The sequence below is a fragment of the Antedon bifida genome, chromosome 9 (genome assembly GCF_963402885.1).
Source record: "Antedon bifida chromosome 9, ecAntBifi1.1, whole genome shotgun sequence".
Lineage (NCBI taxonomy): Eukaryota > Metazoa > Echinodermata > Crinoidea > Comatulida > Antedonidae > Antedon > Antedon bifida.
In genome coordinates this window covers 1478694-1503750 of record NC_136234.1, presented here as the reverse complement: position 1 = coordinate 1503750, position 25057 = coordinate 1478694, and the positions used below count along the sequence as shown (strand labels likewise).

General features: G+C 34.2%; 1 protein-coding gene across 1 annotated transcript; it reads left to right on the top strand.

Moving 5' to 3' along the window:
- The first annotated feature begins 396 nt into the window (after positions 1–396).
- LOC144852082 (otoferlin-like) lies at positions 397–24986 on the top strand. Its single transcript, XM_078709777.1, has 42 exons — positions 397–435; positions 1234–1322; positions 2033–2132; positions 2574–2743; positions 3140–3213; positions 3965–4086; positions 4773–4904; positions 5293–5355; positions 5579–5666; positions 6017–6176; positions 6628–6814; positions 7168–7354; positions 7694–7908; positions 8227–8362; positions 8552–8820; positions 9508–9608; positions 10228–10324; positions 10826–10957; positions 11085–11237; positions 11594–11786; positions 12007–12266; positions 12877–13026; positions 13370–13504; positions 13982–14143; positions 14677–14809; positions 15258–15910; positions 16488–16613; positions 16881–16935; positions 17130–17257; positions 17508–17537; positions 17749–17883; positions 18441–18620; positions 18959–19050; positions 19513–19683; positions 19885–20045; positions 20421–20557; positions 20868–21055; positions 21396–21637; positions 22139–22317; positions 22742–22842; positions 23353–24392; positions 24425–24986. Exons 4-41 carry the CDS (start codon positions 2601–2603, stop codon positions 23531–23533), a joined length of 6051 nt encoding a protein of 2016 aa, XP_078565903.1. The 5' UTR covers positions 397–435; positions 1234–1322; positions 2033–2132; positions 2574–2600; the 3' UTR covers positions 23534–24392; positions 24425–24986.
- The last annotated feature ends 71 nt before the right edge of the window (positions 24987–25057 follow it).

Genomic DNA, 25057 nt, shown 5'->3' with positions numbered 1-25057 from the left:
AGTCTAATGGTTGGATATCTGCATAGGCCTATAGCAAATTATATTATCAGGCACAAAATGAATATTCTGAATCAATTATATAACCAATATTCTAACTGGAAATATTATCGAAGAAATACATAAATTGTTCTCTTGTAGGAACTGTTCAAAAATCCTGCGTTCAGACGAACACTTCATTTGAATTGGTTTGGAATGAGGTAAGAATAGAGTAATATGGAGGTAAAAAAAAATCTCAGGACGATTTACACCCGCCTACCCTCTTAAAATAATGGAATAAACTTTTATGAACCAAGTTGGGCCGCGGCGCGCGAAATTCTATTTTGTTTGCATGCTTTTCTAAAAAAGTGTTGTTTGTCGTCTGCTGCTCCCACGATCGGAAATGGAGAGAAAAGGGGGGTTTACCTGCTGTGGATGGTGGATGACTGATTCTAAAATGTCATTTTGCATAATGTTTATTTAAGAAAATATTTAGTTTTGGCAGCATGCCTACTAGATAGGGCGTAGCCTGGGCTAGAGGAGGCAGGCGCGCAACGCCAACGTTATTTAGGCCTTGCCTAGCATATATAGGAGGCTAGGCTAGCCTAGGGCCTAGGCCTAGGCTAGGCAGGGCTAGCCTAGGCCTAGGCCTACTATACTAGGCCTAGGCATAGGCCTAGCCTACTTAGGTCTAACTAGCTAGGGAGGCCTAGGCTAGGTAAGCTTATAGTTTGACCTAGCTAGGTAAGCTTATAGTTTTGACCTAGCTAGGCCCGGCAGGTAGCCTACTACTAGCCTAGGTAAGCCTAGGCCGTAGTCTAGCCTAGGCTTATAGTAAGTAGGCCTAGCTAGGCCTCTAGAGGAGGGCCTAGCCTAGGCCCCCATAGCTAGGTTCCATGATGGCCATCCAACCATGATTTCCATCCAACCATGATTTGGCCAGGGACGATTCAGTTCAGGCCAGGTTTGTTGTTTTTTTGGTGGTATTTATCAAAAAGGGGTGCGCATTCCCTTTTCACATAGCTAAAAATTAACCTGTCTGTGCTCCATCACAGTCGAGCCATGGTCGATCCATCCTGCTGGGTATATTGACCTTGGTTTTGAATATACCTTAATGACATTAACTTTCATTGGTAACTAGACAGGTTGGGAAGTCTGAAAATCATGGTTCTTAAACAGATGTTTATTAGAAGACGTCTATATTATAATATTACTAAATTGTTTGAAGTACTATATTTCATTTTCTTAAATTCCCAGACATTGACATGGCCAGTGGGAACTGCGATCACAGAGAGAGAATGTGTCAATATCACATTAATCGACTACAGTAAAATATTTAGCAACAAGTAAGTCAATCTAACAAATTTAATTTATTGATTATGTCGCTCAAAAGAGGTGTCATGTTGTAAATAATACATTATATTTATATATTTTATACTTTAAAAGTGTTAAGTTTAACACTGGTGTAATTTAATATGTATTGTAGTAAGTTTGCCATTTAAATGCTGAGTTATATTTTGCATTTCACACATTGGATGATGGCACTGTACTTGTTAAACCTTAAAAGGTCACTGAACTTTATGTTTTGTTGCTGATCTTAAACATGAGCAAAACAAGTCTGACATTACATACATTGTCAACTAAATTTAAGTACAGAATCTCAAATGTCATATTGTTATGTTTATTATCAAATATCTTTCACATTTAAAATATTTAAAGATATATTGTCCCCCTTTTGTTTTCAATTTTGTTGTTGAGTATGCAATTTTAATCACGTAATAGTCACTTTCTTTGACCAAAAACTGGATGGAAAATGATTTACCTAAAAAAAATTAAGAAAAATTTACCTGAAAAAAATTTAAAGCAAAAAATACTTTAATTGTATGTCAGACAATGGTTTTTGGTTAAAATTGACGGTTTCGTTTGTGAAATTGAAATATTTTTTTTTTTTTTAAGAGAAGTGAATAACTTTATTAAAACTACAAAATGTCCTATTTAAAGTCTGATTTTATTCTTCATTTTTTTCATATTCTTTTTTTTGATATCTTTGTTACAGACCAGTTGGCACTTTCCAATTATACCTTCAACACCTGATTACGACTGGAAAACTTGAGATCAATGAGCGTCTACTTGACAGCAATAACCGTGTACTTAACGTAAGTCTCGTTTTTATCAGGCCTATAAACAAAGAATAACACGTTCTTAGCGGTACTAAATGATACATCTAAAATATATAGCTTTCTTACCAAAAATTATTTAGTAATCATTTGTTACACACCTAATTGGTGACAGTGGCTTAGGCTGCTTTTGTGCTTTCCTGGCAGCTAGTGACTATGATTTTTTTATATTTTCTTCTTGCGTCATGTTTGTTGATTTTATTATATTTTGTAAAATGTATCTTTTGCCTGAATAAATAATAATAATAAATAACTCAAATGACAGATGTAATTAGGAACATGTCAATCAAAACAAAATATGATAATGAGAGATTAAAAGAAAGATGCTAAAAATCATTGTTTCTCTGTTTTTTGGGGTTTTTTTTCTGTTTGGTTCATACTCAATACAAACTAAATAATATATTTATTTTCTACATTTAGATTTCGATCCTTCTTGACCTTACGTATATGCACCCAGAAGGCCTTGTTGGTGATTGGTCAGATTTCCGCAGCTCATATTATCATGCCCACTCTATGGACGAGGTCCTTTTGGAGAATGAGTTCTTTGATTCAACTCAAAAACCAACCAAACAAACCTCCAAGAAAAAAAGGTAGAAAAAGTTGTTGCCAAAACAAACGAATGGTTTTAATACGTCTTAGACTTTTTTTTCATGGCAGAGACTTAGGTCATTTTGGAATAGTACATTTGATGCTTAATTCCAGTTTACCGAAGGGAAAATTATAATAAGAAAACACTATATGATATGTTTTAATAATTAATAATACTTAGAAAACTATATTGATTTGCAATGTAGTTAGCTGGCCTACATTTTTAGAGACAATTACAATAAATGATATGTACCACATGATAGGGTATTCATATCTGCACATATTGTCAGCATATGGTGTTTAGTGTTAGCCTCTCTAAATAAGGTTTAATAAAAATAAAATTAATATAATGTTAAAATAAAACAGTTAAAACAAAGTGAAATGATTATGTCTTAAAGGAAGAAGAAGACCAAAAAGGCAACTGGCGACACAAATAATGATGAAGAAGTCTCCTATATTGATGAAGAGGAAGGTAAGTTCACAGATAGTGGTACTGTAGCTTGGTGGTTAACCTAGTTGTTTACCAATTCCAGGGTCTTTGGCTCAAATCTTTGGTCTGCCCCTAAGTATACCACAGGCTAATTTTTCTTCGGCATATACAGTACATTGACACTACCTAATGCCTCAACATCATGGGTATTTTTCATCATGTAATTGTTGTTTCTGACTGTTGTTGATGTTTTCTAATGTATACAAAAAGATATTTTTTTATGATATAAACTGATAATAGCAACAATAGGAAAAAACCAGGCACAATATAATAATCAACATTTAAGTAAATGTATTTAATAAAATGTATAGATCATAGAGGTATTATAAAACTAGAGAGTCAACTCTAACTTACTATATAGTTAGCTGTCTTGTTTTATAATACCTCTACCAATCACACTTAAGTGAGGTATTTCCCTTAAATCCTAAGAATTTCCCTTAAATCAAGAAAAAATTAAGGGTTTCACTTAAGTGGTATTCACAAAGGGTTTAAGGTGAAACTCTTAACTTGACCTATTTTCCCCTTAACTTTTAAGTGAGCTCAGAGGTCCCTTAAAAGTTTCCTTAACTATTCAGGTATTATAAGACTAGAGAGTCAACTCTAACTTATTAGTTAGCTGTCTAGTTTTATAATACCTCTATGGTACTGACCTGGTTCTTCATAAACTACACTAGCATCCTATTTATATGCACCTTTCACAATGCTTATAAAAGAGTGATTTTTTATTTTTAAGAATATGAGGATGATAGCAACTTGACAGACAATTATGTTTTCCAAAATCAGCAAGATATTCTGAAACTAGGAGATGCTGGTGTGGAGATGAACACACTGCCAACACAGAAGAAGGACTTTCAGGTATTAATGACAATGAATGATCAATTGTTTGTTTGTACCAGGTGACCTCTTTAGTCTCCCAGAGGTCCTAGTTATGAACTGTGGCTGTGATGTACTTGTACAATACACTAGGGTAACTCCATACTCATCTTGACAGATGTACTAGGTTCTTTAAAGTGCACATGAGCTAAATGTGTACACCGGACGGTTTATAGTCCTTATCTCGTTCTACCACCAGAACCATGATGATTATGATGGCTGTGACAATTTACATTATTATCTTGACAATGATGGTTATTGAGTATTTTGATGACATTTACCTTGACAGCAAAAACTGTTGATTATATTTGTGCCAATTATTATCTTGACAATGACAAATGTTGATATATTGGTGACAACAACCGTCCAATATGAAATCTGTTGGTTATGGTGGTGAAAATGACGTTAAATTGGTGACAATCTCTTCAATGAAAACATGTTAAATATATTTGTTGCAAAAATTCACATACATATGTATGGAATCCGAAATGAGTGTTTAAATGGTTCTATTCTTAAACACTATACCTATTTTCGTGATTTGTCTATCCGAGCTTAGTGTGAATGCAGCTTTAGTGCCTGCAGTAAGTGTAAATGGATTGTTCACATGTATCATATAACCTTATAAGTAACTGCATTAATTATGTATTATGTGTATTGTTCCCCGCTAGTTCTATGTACATATCTTAGAAGCACGCCAGATTGCTGGTTCAGAAGTCTTCCCCATCGTGTCGGTCCAAGTTGGAAACATTACCAAGTTTACTCACATGAAAGAATCTACCAACTTCCCTTTCTATGACGAGGTAATAACATTTATTTAGAATTATAAAATACATTGATTGGAGCATATTCAAGAAGGTTTTAATAACAAAATCCTAAATACTGTATGTAGAATGGATGGGAGTAACCCATGTTTTGTGGTTCAATGCAGCCCCTGTGGATGTATATGTTCCTTCTATCCTCTTGGGTTCCTGTAAATGTTCATTTTAGCCCCCTGGGCTCCTGTAAATCTTCCTTTTAGCCCCCTGGGCTCCTGTAAATGTTCATTTTAGCCCCTGGGCTCCTGTAAATCTTCCTTTTAGCCCCCTAGGCTCCTGTAAATCTTCCTTCTAGCCTCTTGGTGATGAATCTTTGGATACAAAGACATGACATGAGAATAATTTTAAATTATTTATCCATTTGTTTTCGTAGTTGTTTGTGTATGACTTCCATGATTTTGAGTCTACAATTTTCGACAAAGTTATTACATTTAAGGTATGTGATTATCTGTCACTTTCTATGATTATTGTTAAATAGGTTAACCCTTTCACTGCACAGCTTTAGTCCCACCTATGTGCACAATATTTATGTGTGAAAAAAATATGATTTTAATAAATTGCAAACATTTTTAATCATTTATTTATTTACACAAACCAAAAATTAAAATATGTTGATAAAATATTTTTCTTTACTTCTACAATACTACATCTTTCCACAGGTGTTAAATTGTAATAACAAGTATTTGAAGACGGGAAAATTAATTGGACTCTTTAAATTGGATGCTAGTGTAGTTTATGAAGAACCAGGTAAGAACCGTAGCGGTATTATAAAACTAGACAGCTAACTAATAAGTTGACTCCCTATATGATCTATAGTATACATTTATAAAAGATAAAAATGTTCAGTGAAAATACTAATAACCACATATATACAGTATAAATGAATTTTAAAAAAAGTATAAATAAATTTTATTTCATTTAATTTATTTCGTCAATTAAAAACATGATAATACAATACAAATAAACATAGCAAAACTCATGACAGTGACAGGATTAAAAAAAAGCAAACTGAATTGCTGTAGATCTTTTCTCCTCTGTCACGGGTGACAAATATAATAATTAAAATCATTTTATTTTTATATAATTTTTATTTGAAGGTCATGGCTTTTATAAGAAGTGGATGATTCTGCTTGATCCAAAGGACATCAGTGGAACAGAGAAAGGTTACTTAAAAGTCAACTTATACATCTTAGGACCAGGAGACCCACTTGTGTCACAAACCACTGAAACCAAAGATGAAGAAGATGATATTGAAGCGTAAGTCCTTTGCAACTCCCCTATTCAGGGAACACCCCTATTCAGGGAACACCCATATTCGGGGACACCCCTATTCAGGAAACACCCCTATTCGGGGACACCCCTATTCAGGGAACACCCCTATTCAGGGAACACCCATATTCGAGGACACCCATATTCGGGGACACCCAAATTCGGGGACACCCATATTCGGGGACACCCCTATTCAGGGAACACCCCTATTCGGGGACACCCATATTCGAGGACACCCATATTCGGGGACACCCAAATTCGGGGACACCCATATTCGGGGACACCCATATTCGGGGACACCCATATTCAGGGAACACCCCCATTAAGGGGACACTTGGTTGGGTCCTTAAAGTGCCCCCTAATAAGGCTTCTACTGTATGTATGTATTAAATTATGTAACCACACAGAATATTAAATTTATATATTTCATTTTTTAAAGAAATTTACTTGTGCCAATTAATACGTCACCAACAAGACAAGTCGCCCACTACACAATCAAAATCTACCGGGCAGAAGGCTTGCCGGTCATGGCATCGGACATCCTGGCCAACGTCAAAAAAGTGTTTACTGGGAAGTTCAGTGACCTTGTTGATGCCTTTGTTGAAGTCTCATTTGCAGGTCAAAAGGTTTTAAAAAAATTGTTATTTTTATTTGGTTGTTGATTAGTATATAAATAATGAATGTTTAGGAGTTCAATGGTGAGAATATTTCATGGGCTGAAATATTCCCTTGTACAATTTAACGAGGTGGAGTGCACACGTAAGGTTGGTTTTCAAACACCCCAATAGTTTCTGAATTTGAACATTCAATAGTGCCATTCAATATCACCTTTAAGTATTAAAGGTTCTGTTTTATTTCATATTTTGTCCCGTTCTATGTTATGTACCAAGCCTTTTTAGGTTTTTTAGTTTATTACTTGTATTTTGTTATTGGACACAATTAAAAAACCTATGTATGTTTTAATTATAATTTTTATCAGGGTCGTACATCCGTCAAGAAACATTCTTATGAGCCAAATTGGAATCAAGAGATTGTCTTTACAGACCTCTTTCCGCCACTTTGTAAGAGAATGAAGATCCAAGTTCGGGACAAATACAGCATCGTTGATGATGTCATAGGTACCCACTACATTGATCTATCTAAAGTATCATGGTCAGACGATAAAGGTATGTTATAAAAAAAACAACACAAACATTTGATGAATGCATATAAATGACATGGTACTAGCCATCTGGTTCATTACATTAATACCGCATATGACGGAGTATAGTTCCAGGGAGCCTGTGTATGAAATTTGGAGAATTTTTGAAGGTGGAATCAGACTAACTTATGAGGTGGGATTATACTAAATTAGGAGGTGGGATAAAGACTAAATTAGGAGGGTGGGATTAGACAAAAATAAGAGGCTGGTATTAGACTTAATTAGAGAGTGGCTAGAATTATACTAAAGCTATTAAATGGGCCAACAAAGAAACCAGTATACATGTTGTATGTCTTTTTTACAGGGTTCCTACCTATGCTAGGTCCCGCATGGATCAACCTGTATGGTTCAACAAGAGGTTTCAACATGTTTGACACCAACTTCCAACTGAATGACAGCGATATGGAAGGTTGTATGTACCGAGGGCGCTTACTTATTTCAATGGCATGCGAGATGGGGAATCCAAGTGCCGCTAGTGCTATACGTGTTGATACATCACCTACTCTGCAAATATCTGAGGTTTGTAGTTTAGTCATCTGATTGGTTAAAGACAAAGCAAACTTAAGCTCTGTCTACACTATCAAACTAGTTTGAAAAAAAAAAGTATGATGTGGTCAAATATGGTAGTGATATGCCCAAATATGGTAGTGATATAACATCATCATGTCCATATACTGTATGGGCACATCACATTTTTTTGTCACATAAAGTTTGATAGTGTAGACTTTAGATTTAGTATGTTTAGGGCCACATAAGGCCAATTCATACAGCGTCTACGAGGCCCTTGGTTGATACAGGAAGAAACTAGTTATTAATTTTAGTCTTATTTGATTTTAGAATGCAGCTGGCAGGAAAGAGGACTTTTGTTTCTTTGGTTGTATCTTTGATGCCTCGATGATTGACATGGGCGTGTTTGGTAATTACTTTGATAAACGAATGAATGAAGGCAATCTCAGTTTTGAGTTTACCATTGGTGAGTGTTATCAGTACTACATAATTAATTAAGTTCAGTCTAATTATGGATATAATGGAGATAAATACTATCGAAATATATATAAAACTATGCAAACTTATGGAGGGACACAAACACACAGATCTACACACCATCAGTCTGTCTTTTCCACAACTGTCAACACATAACTTTTGTTGTTTTTTTTAAAAGGTAATTACGGAAACATAATAGATGGTAAAAATATTCATCTCCTGCCCTATATGGAACCAGACGAGGAGACTGGACTCATGCAAAGAATCGAGGTTGACGAGAACTGCAACTCTTTGACACAACCAATGCCACCCGTGCAGATGTCGAAGGGCTACTGCTATATGCCGTACGATGAGTACAAACAATGCGTACATTTGCGCTTCTCTACGGAGGATCATCGACGGAGGTTTTTTGATGAGAATATTTTGCAGAGAGTTGCTGATGATTTGGTAAGAAATTATTTTTCATTTTTGATGATAGCATATTATACAACTACTCATTTACAACAGGGGAAAATATGTTTTATCACCCATATATAATGATAATGATGCGTAAGTAGGGTCCTCTGGGACACCGTGGATACTTTACAGTGAAATGAATAAGAGGCAATACATGTTTCAACACTACGACCAATTGCTATTCACCCTCAATAAGGGGACATTTTGTTGGAACCCGAAGGTGTCCCCTTAATAGGCGTTCTACTTTAGTGGACTTAGAGAATTCGTTCACTGTTATTGTGAGTCTTAAATGACATAATCTTTAAGGAAAAACCATGATATATAATAATATAAAAAAGATAAGGCAAACATATACCTTAAGCTCTGTTTACTGTATCAAACTAGTTTGACAAGAAAAGTGTGGTATTGATATGACATCATCATGTCCATATATGGGCACATCACTTTTTTGTCACAGATTTGTTAATATAGACAGGGCTTTATAGTAGTAACTTGGCTTAATTTTAGGAATTCAAAGTTCAGTTATTATTTGAAACTTTAAACATGTTTTGTTTTTGTTTCATTTCACATTTATGTACAGACTCTGACAATTATAATACAGTGTGATAAAATAAAAATATACAAATCACCTTTGACCTTTTACAGTATCAGAATATAATATAGTATTTTCTTTCATAGGAGGAAGATCTTGATAACTGTATATTTCTGCATTCTACTGATCACCCAGATGCAGTATTGTGCTTTAAGAAGATGGTCAAAGATCTGTATAACGAACTAGAGTAAGTTTGAACTATCTCTCCGATCCCTCTCGTGGCGCGTGGCCTTTCTGAATTGCTTCTGGTGATACAGGGGCCTAGCCTTCTTAGCTAGGGGCCTCGCATTCAGACGCCGCTTTTAACACTTATTTATGAGCACCGTTCTGGGGCTTCCTGTCGTGTTTCGTAAAGTCCCTAATATCTATCTGACATTGTCGTTTGTGACAGATGTCTGCCTTATACTATTACTACTATAATTTAGATAGATGTTCCACAAACTATAGGTTACTGCCCAAATTGGGGAAATCAATGTCTAGTAACTTAACAAACATCATTGATATACGCAGCTATCATTTCGGAAGTAATGTCCGCTGCCAGATTTGGTACTGGTTATTATTTTAGGCCAAGTAAAAATGTAAAATTAAAATACGCAATTTTTAGAAATTTCTGACATGAAATTTGGTCATTCGTATTCAAGAGTTGAAACACAACTCAGTGATGTGATATGCCCATATATGGACATGATGATGTCATATCACTACCATATTTGGAAACATCACACTTGTCTAACTAGTTTGATAGTGTAGACAGAGCTTTAGTTTAGGCTGTCAACATGTTTTTAATTTTACTTGTATATTTTCAGTGGACACCAAGGTTTTATGAAGTCCACTAACTCAGCTAAGCTACCGAACAAGAATAAGCTGGATAAGAATATTTATAAGATGACCATTGAGAAAGTAGTAAGTTGAAATACCATACATTAGGTTAACTAAAGACATGATCGCACTGGTCAATATAACCTGCTAACCGGCTAAAAGTCCAATCCGAACGATTGTGATTCATGTTAATAACACATGTGAGTTAATCGTTGTTGTAACATCACGGTCACATTTTGGAAAAATTACGGTAAAAATAACTGTGAAAATATCCAAGTGTGAACGATGGTCAAAGCTACCGTGGTTAAATTTACCATAAGTCCATTGCGAACAAGGGTTTAGTATGCCTCATTGGTTGAATGTTTATACAAATTTTATTCTAAATGTTTTTTATACAATCAGTTCAATAGGAGACCTGCTAGATAGTGATTAAGTTCGCTTTTTAGGAATCCTGTCTCTGCCTGGTTTTGTGTGATGTTTTCTTGTTCTTTGTCCAGGTTTTTTTATATTATATTTTTATGGAATGGAATGAAATGAAATGGGTCTATCAGATGTAGACAATATCCCCATTTATTTTTTTTGTAGAAAAAACTTGCGAAAGAAGTTAAGGAAATGAAATCAAGGAACATACAAACAAACATTGATGGTAATCTATCTACAGGCAAGTTAAGATGGGCAAAAGGAGTCCTACAACGTTTGCGTACCATAGCTCAATATGTGAGTGAATGCTTTACTACTAACTTCAAACATTCAAATTCAAGATTAGATTAAAGAGTTTCCAAAGCTACTGCCATTCACAATCAAACTATTATATTGTCTTTCATTATATCATTTTTTTCTGCAGCCGCAACAGTGTATACCTGATCTTTTTATCTGGATGATATGCGATGAGCGACGTGTTGCTTACACACGCATACCTACACGCAAACTCATGTTTTCCAAAAAACAGGAAGAAAATGGAGAACTTTGTGGTAAAATGCAGACTATCTTTCTAAAGGTTTGTTTGATTCTCTTGAAATATCTTTTGCAGTATGAATTGTGAAATAGAATTATTTGACGCAATTTCACAGTATAATAGTAAAGACTCCATTTCGCATGACACTGTAGCATTGCAGTGAGGAAGTATATATAAAGCCTTGTTCGCACTTACTTATTTTGGTTGCTGGTTAAGTTAAATTTAATAGAATGCTGTCTAATATTCCCTCAGGGTTTAAATAACCAGGCTTAAATTTAACAAGGGTAATCGTATTTCCATTTTATACAGTAAGTTGTATCTATGTGTTTTACCCAAAGAAAAAAATATTCCATCCGCTCTAAAAATGATTCATTTTAATGTTTTTAATTTAATGCCAGCTTCCTGGTAAATGGGCCGCCGGCATGAGTGGTTGGAAGGTACAAGCCAAGCTGGAAGTGTTCCTGTGGCTTGGCCTGAACAAGGAGCGCAAGCACATTCTACCAGGTTTACCAACTGGCTACGATCCACGCTATGGAATTGGTCGTATACCAGCGCCGAAGAAATCCCTTCCTTCTGTGATTAAATATACAGGTATTTCTTACAAAGCCAGTATTCATCGGATTTCAATTTTTGAATATATATATATATATATATATATAAATGAAGATGACATTCTCACAGATTTTCTCATCTTTATCCTTTCAAATTAGTTAATTTTTAATTACTCAGCTAACACTTGACACGCGCAATATTTTTTATTTACTCATGATTTTATAATCAAATTCATAATACTGTATGACATTTTTCACAGATAAATATCATTTCCAAGTACGTTGTCAACTGTACCAGGCACGTAGTTTGATACCCTCTGACGATTCCGGCTTGTCCGATCCGTTTGTGCGTTTCTTCATCTCTGGCCAATCTCAGGATAGCAAGATCATCTTTGAAACGTTGAATCCGTCTTGGGGTGAAGTACTTCTCTATGACAAAGTCACAATTTGGGGCACCAAGAAGAATCTGAATGATGAACCCCCAATCTGTGTTGCAGAGGTCTATGACTTTGACCTTGGGGTATGTTTCACCTTCTGTATTAAAACAATTTGCTTCATCCTACTATATAACATGATTTTAGAACAATTGCAAGATTTACGATTTTGCCGTGCGTGCTCGCCGTACGGCAGTCGTCGTAAATGACTGTGATGTCAAGTGTGTTTATCCACCTCATGAGTTTTAACTGTTGTTAACAGGTACCCGTCATTTCAATTGTTAATTTTACCTGCATTAAGGCCCATTTACACTTACTAGGACGATAATGATCGATGATAAATAGACAAATGTGCATTTTTCGATGTTATTGTTTTTATTTATCATCATGATCGGAATTTAAAAAATTTTATTTTGATCAAAGACAGCATAAATGATTATCCTATAGTTATAGAACGAAAACTTTTCTGTTGACTTTTGTTTTAAGTAAAAAAAATGCATGTTTATATATTTATAGTCGATCGTTATCGTCCTACTGTAGTGTAAATGCGCCTTTAGGCTTACAATGGACATGTTTAGACTTAGTTATTAACCTGGGTATTAGTTGGTTTCATGGACCAATACCACTAACTCTGGTGGCTAGATCACCAATTTAGACTGAATGTTCCCTTGAAATTAATCTTTTTGTGCCTTGCAGGGTGAGGAAGAGTTTATGGGTCGAGCATTGATCAAACCAGTTGTAAACTTTACAAGCAAAGCGTATACATGGCCTGAACTGTCGTGGTGGAAGATCCATAGAGGGTCAATGGTTGCCGGTGAACTGCTCATGGTTGTTGAGTTAATTGAGGTAAGTTTTTTATCGGGTTGTTTAAAACTTTGTTAATTAAAATCGGTTGTTGTTCGCATGTAGTTTATATTAGATGGTGCTTTGAAATGTTACTTGTATGCATTTCACAAATGTTCACATAAGGGGGGAATATGTATAAAAACGGAAATATTTATGAAAATAATAACACTAGGTACTATAAATCAAACAATTATATATTAGCATTCAGAATTAAATAAATTGTGTGTAAAGTTGATGGAAACCTGATTATTTCTAATTTTTTTTTTGGACAAAATATTTACTAAAAAAATATTCATTTATTTGTGTCTATTGATTTGATTTTTTTCTGTCTGTTTGTTTTCAGTTAACGTCTACTGGTAAAACGCCAAACGGTGTACCAGAGATAACCCGTCTGGAACCCGAGAAACCAGAGGAACCTCCGCCACCGATACCAATGCCGATTGAAATAAGACCAATCTTGATCAACTACAGAATTGAGGTAAATTAATTAATTGCAGTGATTTGTTCATAACATATCCTCAAATGTTGTGGTTGTTTTATTTCATTCATAGTTATTATACTAAAGCTCTGCCTACACTATCAAATTTTATGTGACATCAAATGTGATATGCCGATATATGGATATGATGATCACATCACACTTTTTTTTTCAAACTAGTTTGACAGTGTAGACAGAGCTTTAATCAATTTGTAACTGAGATATAATTGAGCGCACTCAATAGTATAACTTTATTAGAAAATGAAAGTTTACTCCACATTTTCTAATTTTTCGCGTAAAAACATACTATTGTCAAACAAACATGGAAGATCTTTTGAAATGGAGCATCCCAATATACCTTGTAGACCACTAACAACCAATTTTGTTTACTATTCAATTATTCAAGTATTATAATTTATATATTCAATATTAGTATTATATATTGTTGTGTATTACGTTTATGAATTTCCTTTACAGGTTTTATTTTGGGGTGTTCGTGATCTGAAACGTGTAATGTTACTTTCTGTTGATCGCCCTCGGTTGGAAGTCGAATGTGGTGGACATGTGCTACACTCAGCTACAGTTGCTAATGCTAAAAAGAATCCAAACTTTGAAGACAACGTTAGATATTTTGATGTTGTGAGTATTTTAAAAATGTTTTCGGTAGAGCCTCTCATCCTGCAGAGATTGTTAAAGCCAGCATTTGAAACAGATGTCAGAGGCCAGATAGCCACATAGTTGTTAAGGCTAAATAATCTTATAAGATGTATTCCCCACAAAACATGAAAAAAGATGATTAATAAAATCAGACTTTGAATAGGCCGTTTTGCAAAATAACCAACAAAAATAATGATTTTACTTATAAAAAGAAAAAAGAAATTGTTAATTTTAACCAAAAACGATTGTCTGACAGACAATTTAAATATTTTTTGCTTTAAATTACATTTTTTTAGGTAAATAATTTTTTGTGAATAACTATTATTTGAAATTAAAATGACAAATTAAAAAAAAGGAGATAATATATCTTTAAACTACTGTACAACAAAAAAACAAATTAATTCAATAATATTTTTTGAATATTTGTTTAATTAAATTTTTGTTAAAAAGCTTTCAATTTTTAGTGAAGGAACCAAGGTTGATGATATTTTGTTATTTTTGTTTGCACTAACTAGGAGTTGCCAGAGAATGAGGTATTTTGTCCTCCGTTGAATATCAGAGTTGTTGACTGCCGAAACTTTGGTCGGTTTGCTTTGGTTGGAACTCACGTCATCCACTCCATTAATCAGTACAAGATAGACTATGAAGGTATGTTCAGGAATCATTTCAGAAATATTTTACTGCGGTTACTGCATTTTTTACTGTATGACTTTTAGTTTTTAATGTAGAAGTTTATGAGGTAAAAAGACATTCTAAATAATCTAATAAAAAGGTAAAGCGTAAACAAAGTACCGACTTGCAGTAGAATAATGTCTTTATTAAACTAAAGCTAAAAACTTACTAAAATTGAGAAATAACCAAACTTGCATACACCCAAATCTTTGATGATTTAACTGCACATGATCACACTAGACATCCAATTTACTTTCATTGAAAAGATAATCAGATGTAAGGATAGATGATTTCTTTTATATGATTCAAAATTCAAAATCATTTTACTTGAAAAAAAAACCCATAAATAAAGCATTATCATAATTTACAATTGCTTATGAAATGGATTAAAAAGCCTTTAATGATGAATGATTTGTTTTTTTAGACATGCCACCATTGGAGGTGGAAAGAAATCCTGCAATCACAGAAAATGGAAATTCAGAGTCTAAAGGTATATTGAAAACAACCAGTACAGGCGGCCTCACCAACGATGGTTACACTACAGATGGCTCCTTATACGGTGAGTCTGTGCGCAACGGTGGTATCAAGACATCAACAGTAGATGAGAGGTCAATTATCGATGGCCTTTCAGAGAAAGGGCATCTAGACAATGGATCAGCCATCATTACGAAAAATTTTTCAACTGTATCCTTCGGGCCAACCGGAATTGTAAATGAAGCTTACGAAGACACGGTATCAATTCAGATTGAGGATGATACAGAGTCAAAAAGAAAAGGCCCACCTTCCGAATCGGGGTCTATTCGCTCTCAAAGATCAAACGGCAGTGTGCCAAAAAATGTCACGTCATCACGTAGGGGCAGTGTTACTTTCTCAATGTTTGACGAAGTTATGACGCAAAGTAAAGTTGACCTGAAAACCGTGCAAGGACTCACACTTTTTGGGCAAACTGAAGGAGAGGAAGTCGGAGAAGAGACGGAAGATGATGGTGAAAATAAAGAAGATGAAGAACAAGTGGATGGAGAAAAGGTTGATGGAGAAAAGGTGGATGGAAAAGAAAAACCACCCGAAGGACAACCGGTAAATATCTATCTATTTTTAGGTTTTTCATTTTGTTTAAAAATGTTGTCTCAAAATAATTATAATGCTATTTGCCTTGGTTTTCTATTTAAAACATGTAATTCTTGAATCTGTAGAGTGAGTCTTAATATTTATTTATGAAACAAGAATGCGAAACATTTATTTAAATATACTGTATGTATTGTAGATAGTTATCTTTTTGTAAATGTGTGTTTACTAACTAATGTAAATTACTGTTTTTAGTTGTCTTTGAATTATTATTATTATATATATTGTTAATGTTCTCTACTGAACCACATTGGAAATCAGTGCTTTAGCATTGAAAGTGTCATTCAGTATAAAGACAGAATAAATAAATAAATAAAATAAATAGATATGGTGGTTTGTTGATGAAGTCAAGGGCAGGGCTAGTTATTAAATTTTCATAATAGAGTTAGCAGATTTATCATGAACTTATTGTCCTTTCCCATTTTCTAAATTCTGTATGTTTCATCTCCTCATTGGGAGTGGGGGGACCACTTTCCCCAAGAGAGTAACCTCAGTCTCCCTAATATATTTATTTTCTTGATTTATACAGGGTGCAATTGATGAAGCCCCTGTCCCTCAAGCAGCAACTACTATTGCTGATGATGGTAATAAAGATGACCCCATTGCAATGGACTGGTGGACAAAATACTATGTATCTAAACATAGAAATGAAAAGGTAAATATATATATATATGTGTATTGCACTGATGAAGGGCTAGTGTTGCCCGAAAGCTCTGCTAACTTTTCTGGCTGTTTTACTTCTCGTTTTGATTTAGCTTTTCGCTTTTATTTTGTATCTCCATTGAGATCCAGCCACTGATACCCACAGCATTGTCATTTTTTCAGTAATTTGCCTTTGGATTTATATATGTGTATTCATTCATCAATTGAAAATTATTTCCATCTATTGTCATTTGCATATAAAATATATTTTTATTTATAGCAAGAAAATGAAGAAGTGATTGATGATGATGATGTTTCATCTATTTTTAATGAAGGTAAGATTTTTTTATTTTTTTTATTTATTATTTTGATGAATTGGTAAGTGAAATTTTGATTGACTCCACTAATTTTTTTTTTGTAATTATAACTAACTTGCAATTTAGCCTTTGGCTACCAATGTGTATTGCATTGTATTAATCAAACTTATATATATGATGTATATTTATGTTCTATATGTATATTATTTCAGCTCCTACGACAAAAACTAAAAGACGCAAAAAGAAAGGAAATGCCTTTAACAAGTTTAGAAAATCTTTAAAAGGCAAAGAAGAAATAGATGAAGAGGTGGTAGAAGCTATGCAACCATCACCCAGTGATGTAAGTTTTTATTACACCCCCCAAAAAATGCTATGCAACCATCCCCCAGTGATGTTATTTTACACACACACACACCCCCCTCTCTAAAACTGATGTTAGTTTGTTATTACAATCCCCCACAAGTGACGCAACCACCCCACTGATCCACTAATCTACGCACCCCCCTCACACTTAGTAAAAGTCTACTTTTCAGTTAGACATCACCATTACAAGCAATAAAAGGCACGCTAATTTGTATTTTTGTTTATAGATTGAATGCATTGACTGTAATCTTATAAAGGTAGGTTGCTTTACTTACAATTATTATTCATTTGAATTAAGTAAAGATCATAGATCATATGTCTGATTTTCTAGAATTTCTTGTTTTTGTTCTCGTTTCTGGGATTCAGTGAGTCATTAAATGAGTTTTGGATCAGATTTTTTACCATACTACTTTATGCTAAGTACATATGTAGAACAAACACTGCAAGTCATTTGTCTTTGTTTTCAAGATCTACAAAACAGAACTAGAGTTTGTTCCAGAGTTTGGAGGTTTCACAGAATGGCTTAGAACATTTGACATTTATCGAGGCAAAAATGACAGTGACGAAGCTGATTCTAGTGAAAGAATTGCAGGAGAATTTAAGGTATGTTATCCAAATGTTATTCATGCATTATTTTACAGTAGAACCTCTATTAAGGGGACACGTTTGTTAAAACCTTTTCTTCCCTCATTCATTTCTTGGGAAAGTGTCCCCCTAATAGAGGTGTCCCAAAGGATGGGTTCTACTGTATTAATAATAAAGTATAATAATGATCGGAAATGATGTTTAATTTGGCTATTTTAAGGTCACATAATAGTTATTTACCTCGACCAAAAATTGGATCGGGAGAAAAAAAGGTTTATCTAATAATTTAAAACCACAATATAAAGAAAAAAAGATTCAACCGTAACCCCATTGTCTGGAAGTCAATGGATTTCTTGTTAAATATAATTTTGTCTGCTTTTAAACCAAATTCATTTTTGTTCATTTATTTGGGGGCGAAAGTTAATAACTATTAAAACCTACAAAATGGCCTATTTAAAGTTTGATTTTATTCACTATTTGTTGTGTTTTGCGGACAATGCATCACATTTCAGAGATAAAATAATTATTTAAACTTTTGATCACAACATGTAAAGAATGTTTATGTTTACCTTTAGGGATGCTTCTGTCTTTATCGTCTCCCAATGCCAGACGACAAGATATTTAGGAATGTGTTTGGTTTTGAAGCGGATCACTTCTACTTTGAGGGCCTACCATCTAACAAGACCATGGTAATACTCGTCAGAGTCTATATCATACGAGCATTTGATCTCCATCCAGCAGACATCAATGGAAAGGTTAGTAATATTTAGAAAATATTCCCATTTTCAGTTATTTCATATTTAATCTGAATAGTGAGTGAGTGGCCGATAGGTCAAGACAGTGGAACCGTAATCCAGCCATAACATTGGCAATGGTTTGAGGCTCACTCGCTCCATGGTTGGTGGTAGAACAAGTCTTTTTCTTATATCGATGTTTGTAGCACTGTTGCGTGGTTTCCCACTTTTGATTACGTAATACGTCACTTTACGTCAATACATCGCTGCATTGAGTTGTGTTCTAGTGGGAACCACGCTTAACAGCTCAGCCATTCAACGTGCTCAATAATTTTATGTTATTTTCTCTGTTTTTAAAGGCTGATCCTTATTTGCAAGTAGAGCTTGGGAATAAGACAGTTTGTCTTAAGGAAGAGTACCAGTCAAAACAACTGAATCCTATTTTTGGAAAGTAAGAATTTGTTTGCTTTATTAATAGAGTTCATTTCGCATAGTCTGAACATGTATAAAACTTTACGTGACAAAAAAATGTGTTGTGACCAATAATGGACATGATGATGTCATATCACTACCATATTTGGGCATATTATACCATATTTGGACACATTACACTAGTTTGATAGTGTAGACAGAGCTTAATACAATTATACGCTCTTCATATTATATAAAAAAAAAATCCACTACATTTTGCAAATAAAGTAATGTCAGTTCTTTAATGTACATTGTATGTACAATAGACAGGACCAATGTCTTTACGTCCCATTCAAAGGATGAGAAAATGAGACTAAAATATTATGTTAAGCAATGTTATGCATGCATTCATTAAAGTAGAACCTCTATTAAGGGGGCACATTTGAGTATTTCTTGTATTACTGTAAGCGAAAAACAGATAATAACATTTTTTTTTAATCAGGTGTATTGAATTTGAAGCAACATTCCCAATGGAATCATTACTTCACATCAAAATCTACGACTGGGATTTAGTAGGGCTTGATTCACTAATTGGAGAAACTGTGATTGATCTAGAAAATCGTCTTTTTAGTAAACATCGTCCAACCTGTGGACTACCCGAAGAATATGCCTTGTAAGTCTAACTTCTTAAAATAGATATTTCATTTATTTTATAAAATGACATGAAGTAAGAACTAAAATAATAAAAAATGTTTAAAACTGTCCTGTAGAGTTTTCGTCCTATAGGGTTTTTGTAAGGAAAATTAATTGTAATTAAACGAAAAAATAAAATTGTACATACTGTTAATATATGTTTTCTTGTTATTATACACAGATATGGCTACAACAAATGGCGTGACCCCGAGAAACCTACTGAGATTCTACAAAAGATTTGCGAAGAGAACCGATTTGAACCGCCCATCTACTCCGGAGGAGGACAAGTAACGGTCAACGGTTTAGATATTTATGGAGACGCCAATTTGGTGGATGATACAGGTTAGATTTCCATACACTTCAATTAATTTTAATGAATTATTTTAATTACTGATAGTTGAACTTAATTGTAGTTCACTATTTATCACATGTGCACATTAAAGAACTTGGTACACTATTCGAAAAGAGTAGGGGATCATCTCCCGGTGTGCTGATCTGATAAGCACTGCACTGCTGACTGCCGTGGGTCCGTGGAGTTCATAATCGGAATTTCCTCTGTTTTTAGTTAAAGTTTGAGGACCAGAATACCTTTACCTTGAAAAGAGAGAGATTGATCGTTTAGCAATACAGTTGACATTTTTCTGATCTGTTTTTCAAAAAGTTGTCTATAGATTTAAGAATACTACAGTATTTTACAAAGAGTTTGATATTTTATAGGTTTTTCTGTACCAACGAATGAACATGCAGCGTTGGAAGCATTGTTGAACTGGGAGGATATTGCAGAGTACAAAATTGCTGAGGAGCACATAGAGACACGAATGCTGTACACTTCAGAGCGACCTGGTGTAGAACAGGTAATCCACTACATTCTAATAGACTTACTATTTTGCTTACTTTTGGATACTAGAATCAGTTGTCATCACTCATTGTGTATCGGTGCTGTCTAGCGCCACTATATGTTCTTGCTTTTTTTTTTTTGCTTTTCGCTGGTGTACCCCATTGGGTACAACGTTCTAGTTTTGTTTTGTTCCTCACCTAGGTCACTCTTTAGTAGTTAGTATCTAAGGATTTTTATCTCTTTTCCTAAGTCATATGAAAGGCTGTAAAATGTTGTCTTTCTTAGCCCAAATGCTGTACCTAAAATATTTAGTTCATTTTTCACAGGGCAAAGTTGAAATGTGGGTAGATATGTTCCCGTTGAACGGACCCCAACCTGGACCTCAGACAGACATCTCGCTTCGAAAACCAATGAAGTACGAACTGAGAGTGATCATTTGGAACACAGAGGACGTAATTCTGGTAGATGACTCCTTAGTCAGTGGGGATAAGATGACCGATATATTTGTAAGAGGGTGAGTGAATGAAAACGGATAAGTTTGTTACTTGTAAATGTGGAGAAATAACTTGTATATTGCATTTTAGCTGGGCGGCGAATGTGTGGACAACACATACATTGAACATCCAAAACACCAAGTCCTAATTTGTCTCTCCACTACAGCAAGTGAAATGGACCAGTACATTTCCAGGGAATAATTTCGCCAGTGTAGCATAGCAAAAAGCTATACAAAACAACCATATTTGCTACACATTTCTAAAGTTGTATACAAAACTATGTTTTTCGACTAAAAAATTAGTTTTAAATTTTAAAATGAAATTTTTCCCTTAGAGGTAATGTTTTCGTTTCTTATTTAGATGGTTAAAAGGTGTTGATGACGATCTTCAGATTACAGATGTCCACTATCGGTCTCTCTCTGGTGAAGGAAATTTCAACTGGAGATATATATTCCCCTTTGACTATCTTGAAGCGGAACGCAAGATTGTGCTTAAAAAGAAGGAGTATAAATGGTCAATAGACGAATCAGAGTTCAAGATTCCACCAAAGCTGAACGTACAAGTGTGGGATGCTGATCTTGTCTTGTCTAATGATTTTCTAGGTTGGTATATCAACCCATATAAGGACATGTGGTTCAGTGTGTTGGACGTTCTGATTGTGCAATCGAGGTTCGAATCCAACTCTCGCCACATTGCTTGTATCCTTAGGCAAGATACTTACGTTTGCCTCTCTCCACCCAGGTGTATAAATGGGAACCCGGTTAGATCAGGAACCAAGCTGTATTATTACATCTGAGAGTGGATAAAAGGCCTATATCATACGTTAGGGAGAAGTTAGACAAATTGTTAGGTTCATTAATAATAGTGATCATTTACAAAATGTTCCTCATCTAAAGCTCTGTCTACACTATCAAACTAGTTTGACAAAAAAAGTGTGATGTGCCCAAATATGGTAGTGATGTGCCCAAATATGGTAGTGATGTGCCCAAATATGACATCATCATGTCCATATTTGGGCACATCACATTTTTTTGTCACATAAATTTTGATAGTGTAGACAGAGCTTAAAGATTGAATTAACACCTTATTTTTTAACACTATAGGGAGTTTTGAGCTTGATCTCACCAACTTTCCTCTCGGTACTAAGACTTCCAAAGCCTGCAAACCAAAGCGGTTGACAGATCCCGCTGTACCACATGTTTCTCTGTTCAAGTTGAAGAGAACACGTGGCTGGTGGCCGTTTGTTGTCAAGAATGACGAGACTCAAAAATACGAACTAACGGTGAGTATAGGTTTACTGCTATAGAATCTTCTGTGCGACTATCCTTCTACATTCATTATTACTGCCTCCAGTATTGAGAAGTCAGCAGTATTATTCAGTAGTGTCTAAACTAAATTCCAACTACAAAAGTCAACTCTCCTAATACAGGACACCTTTGGGCTGGCAGAATATGTCTGGTTTTCCAGAAAGTCTGGTATTCGGAATATGTTTTTAATGGTAAAAAGGAAATTGGAACCTTTTAGACCTCAAGAAAAGTCTGGTATTAGGAGAGTTTCCGGTATTCAGAGAATTCGGTATTGGAAGAGTCGGCTGTAGTAGTATTTGACTTTTTCACTTTTTGTTCTGAAATAAACTACACCATTTAATGACATTCAAACTAATTTAGTAGTTTTTTAACATAGTTATACTGTCTACTTTTAATCAGGGCAAAGTTGATATGGAAATGATTCTGATGACGGAAGACGAGGCACAAAGGTCACCAGCAGGTCTCGGAAGAAAGGAACCTGATGCCATGGAAGCACCAAAGTATGTCACTAACTTTTTTTTTTTTGTTAATTCATTTTATTTTTGGTTTTATTCATTTCTATAACAAATATTTTTCATTTTGTTTTCTGCTTGTTTTTGTTATCTTAACATTTATTGGCACATTTTGTTTTGTACCAAAGAGATCTGGTGACACCCATTACCTAATAATAAAAACATAATTTTGATCTACAATGTCACATGCATCATGAGGATAAATATTTGTAGAGAGGACCCCTCATGAAGTAAATCCCATTTGAGGATTTATAGGACTATCCCTGGTACCATACAAAATAATTACGCTTTTTTGTTTCTTTTAATCTGTATTTGTATTTGTATGATATCAAAATAAATCAAATCAAAAAATCAAATTTATTTTTAGTACAATGTTAAATTTTAAATTAGGCTTCGTAGCACACAGTCTTTTACGCATGAGCAGTTTTAGTTTATTCACAATATTTTCTTTTGATGTTCGGAAACTAACATTTTTATTTTACTTTCTTTTTTTTTCAGTCGACCGGATACGTCTTTCCTATCGTTCATGAACCCTTTAAATGCGTTGAAGTACCTAATTTGCGTTCGTCTCAAAATAATCATGATCAAACTTACCATCATACTTCTTATTTTGGCGTTCATCGCGCTTTTCATTTATGCATCACCTGGCTATGTTGTCAAAAAAATAATTGGTGCTTAGTTTCGCGAATATTTTAGGATTTCTGAATATAGACAGATTATTACTGTAATTTTAGGATTATATTGTTTAAACACTAACTCAAAATTCTTTGAACTAAGAAATTGTACACACTGGACTCGGTGTTCTCCTAAAGCTGGTTCTGCCAGCAAGATTTACCAGAATTAACTTGCTCCAAAACTGGTAGTAAAAATATATTATATTAACACTTGTCTAGTAGTGGTAGGCTAGGCATTTAAAACTTGAGCAAACAGGGTATACTGTCAATTGTTGATAGATAATACAGTTTATTTTTGCTTTAATTGTATTTATCCTACATTAGATTAAACCTTGTTCTCACTGGACTTGAAAAATGGTAAATTTAAGCACGGTAGCGTTACCAAATGTCATCAGAAGATTTGACTATCGTTCGCACTTGATATTTTCACGCAGTTAGTTTTAACATGGTCGGTAAAAGTAACTATTGAACTGTAGCCAGTGTTTGGATTGGGGTTTTCTTGATCACTTTAGCTGGCGACTCGGTTAATTTGACCAAATTAGGTCCAGTGCGATCAAGGCTTTAGATACATCTTATGATCAACTAGGAGTTTGTACTGCACTTGATTGTCAGCAGTGGCGTAACAGCTATGAGTGCTTACTGGCTAAACCCAAACGCCTGCGACCTCCAGCGTTATAACTTGGAGGGCCACTTAGGTTTCCTAAACCAGGGGTCTCAGGCCTCTGCGTTATGCCACTGATTGTCAGAAATTGATTTCTAAATTTGTATATCACTTGCACGCTACAAACTAATACTAATCAATTCACAGTCATCTCATTGTTCACATTTGACCAAATTTGAAGCTGGTAACAGTCTACTTGTAAGGTAATGACAAAACAATATTTCTATGTTAAAAGATTATAATTTGATGTTTTTATAGAAAATCAACTTTTATACGAAGATAGAATATTATGTGCAATTTAGCTTTTTTTAACTGTTTTTAGTAAATTTAGAAGTTAGTAAAAAATCTTTATTGAGAAAATTATGACTACTGTAATTACAGCCACATGTAATGGGTAGAAAATGCTCATCAAATATAAATATACAAGTTTAAACTTCATATAAAAATAAGAAATTCTCTGATATTCAAATTCGGACACTAGGCTTATTGTTTACTATGCAGAGATACTAATTTTATATTTAAAAAATATTTTAATACTATTTATTTTGTTATTGTCATGTTGATTTCACATGGAAAGTATATAATAATTGTAAAGGTTTAAACATATACAGAAGAGATTAGTATGAGTCTTGTGTTCCTACATCAGATGGTGCACCATTCTACTATAATGTCTATTTCAAAATTAATTTAAAACGCATACTTATAACATCTCAGGCACAGAACAAATTCTAAACCGCCTGGTGATATATATTATAAACTTAGAAATTAACATCATATATTAATAAATTTGTGTGGGAAATGTGATATGTTGTTAATAAATCATATTTTGTAATAATTATATATTCTTTTTTTTTGATACAGCAAATAA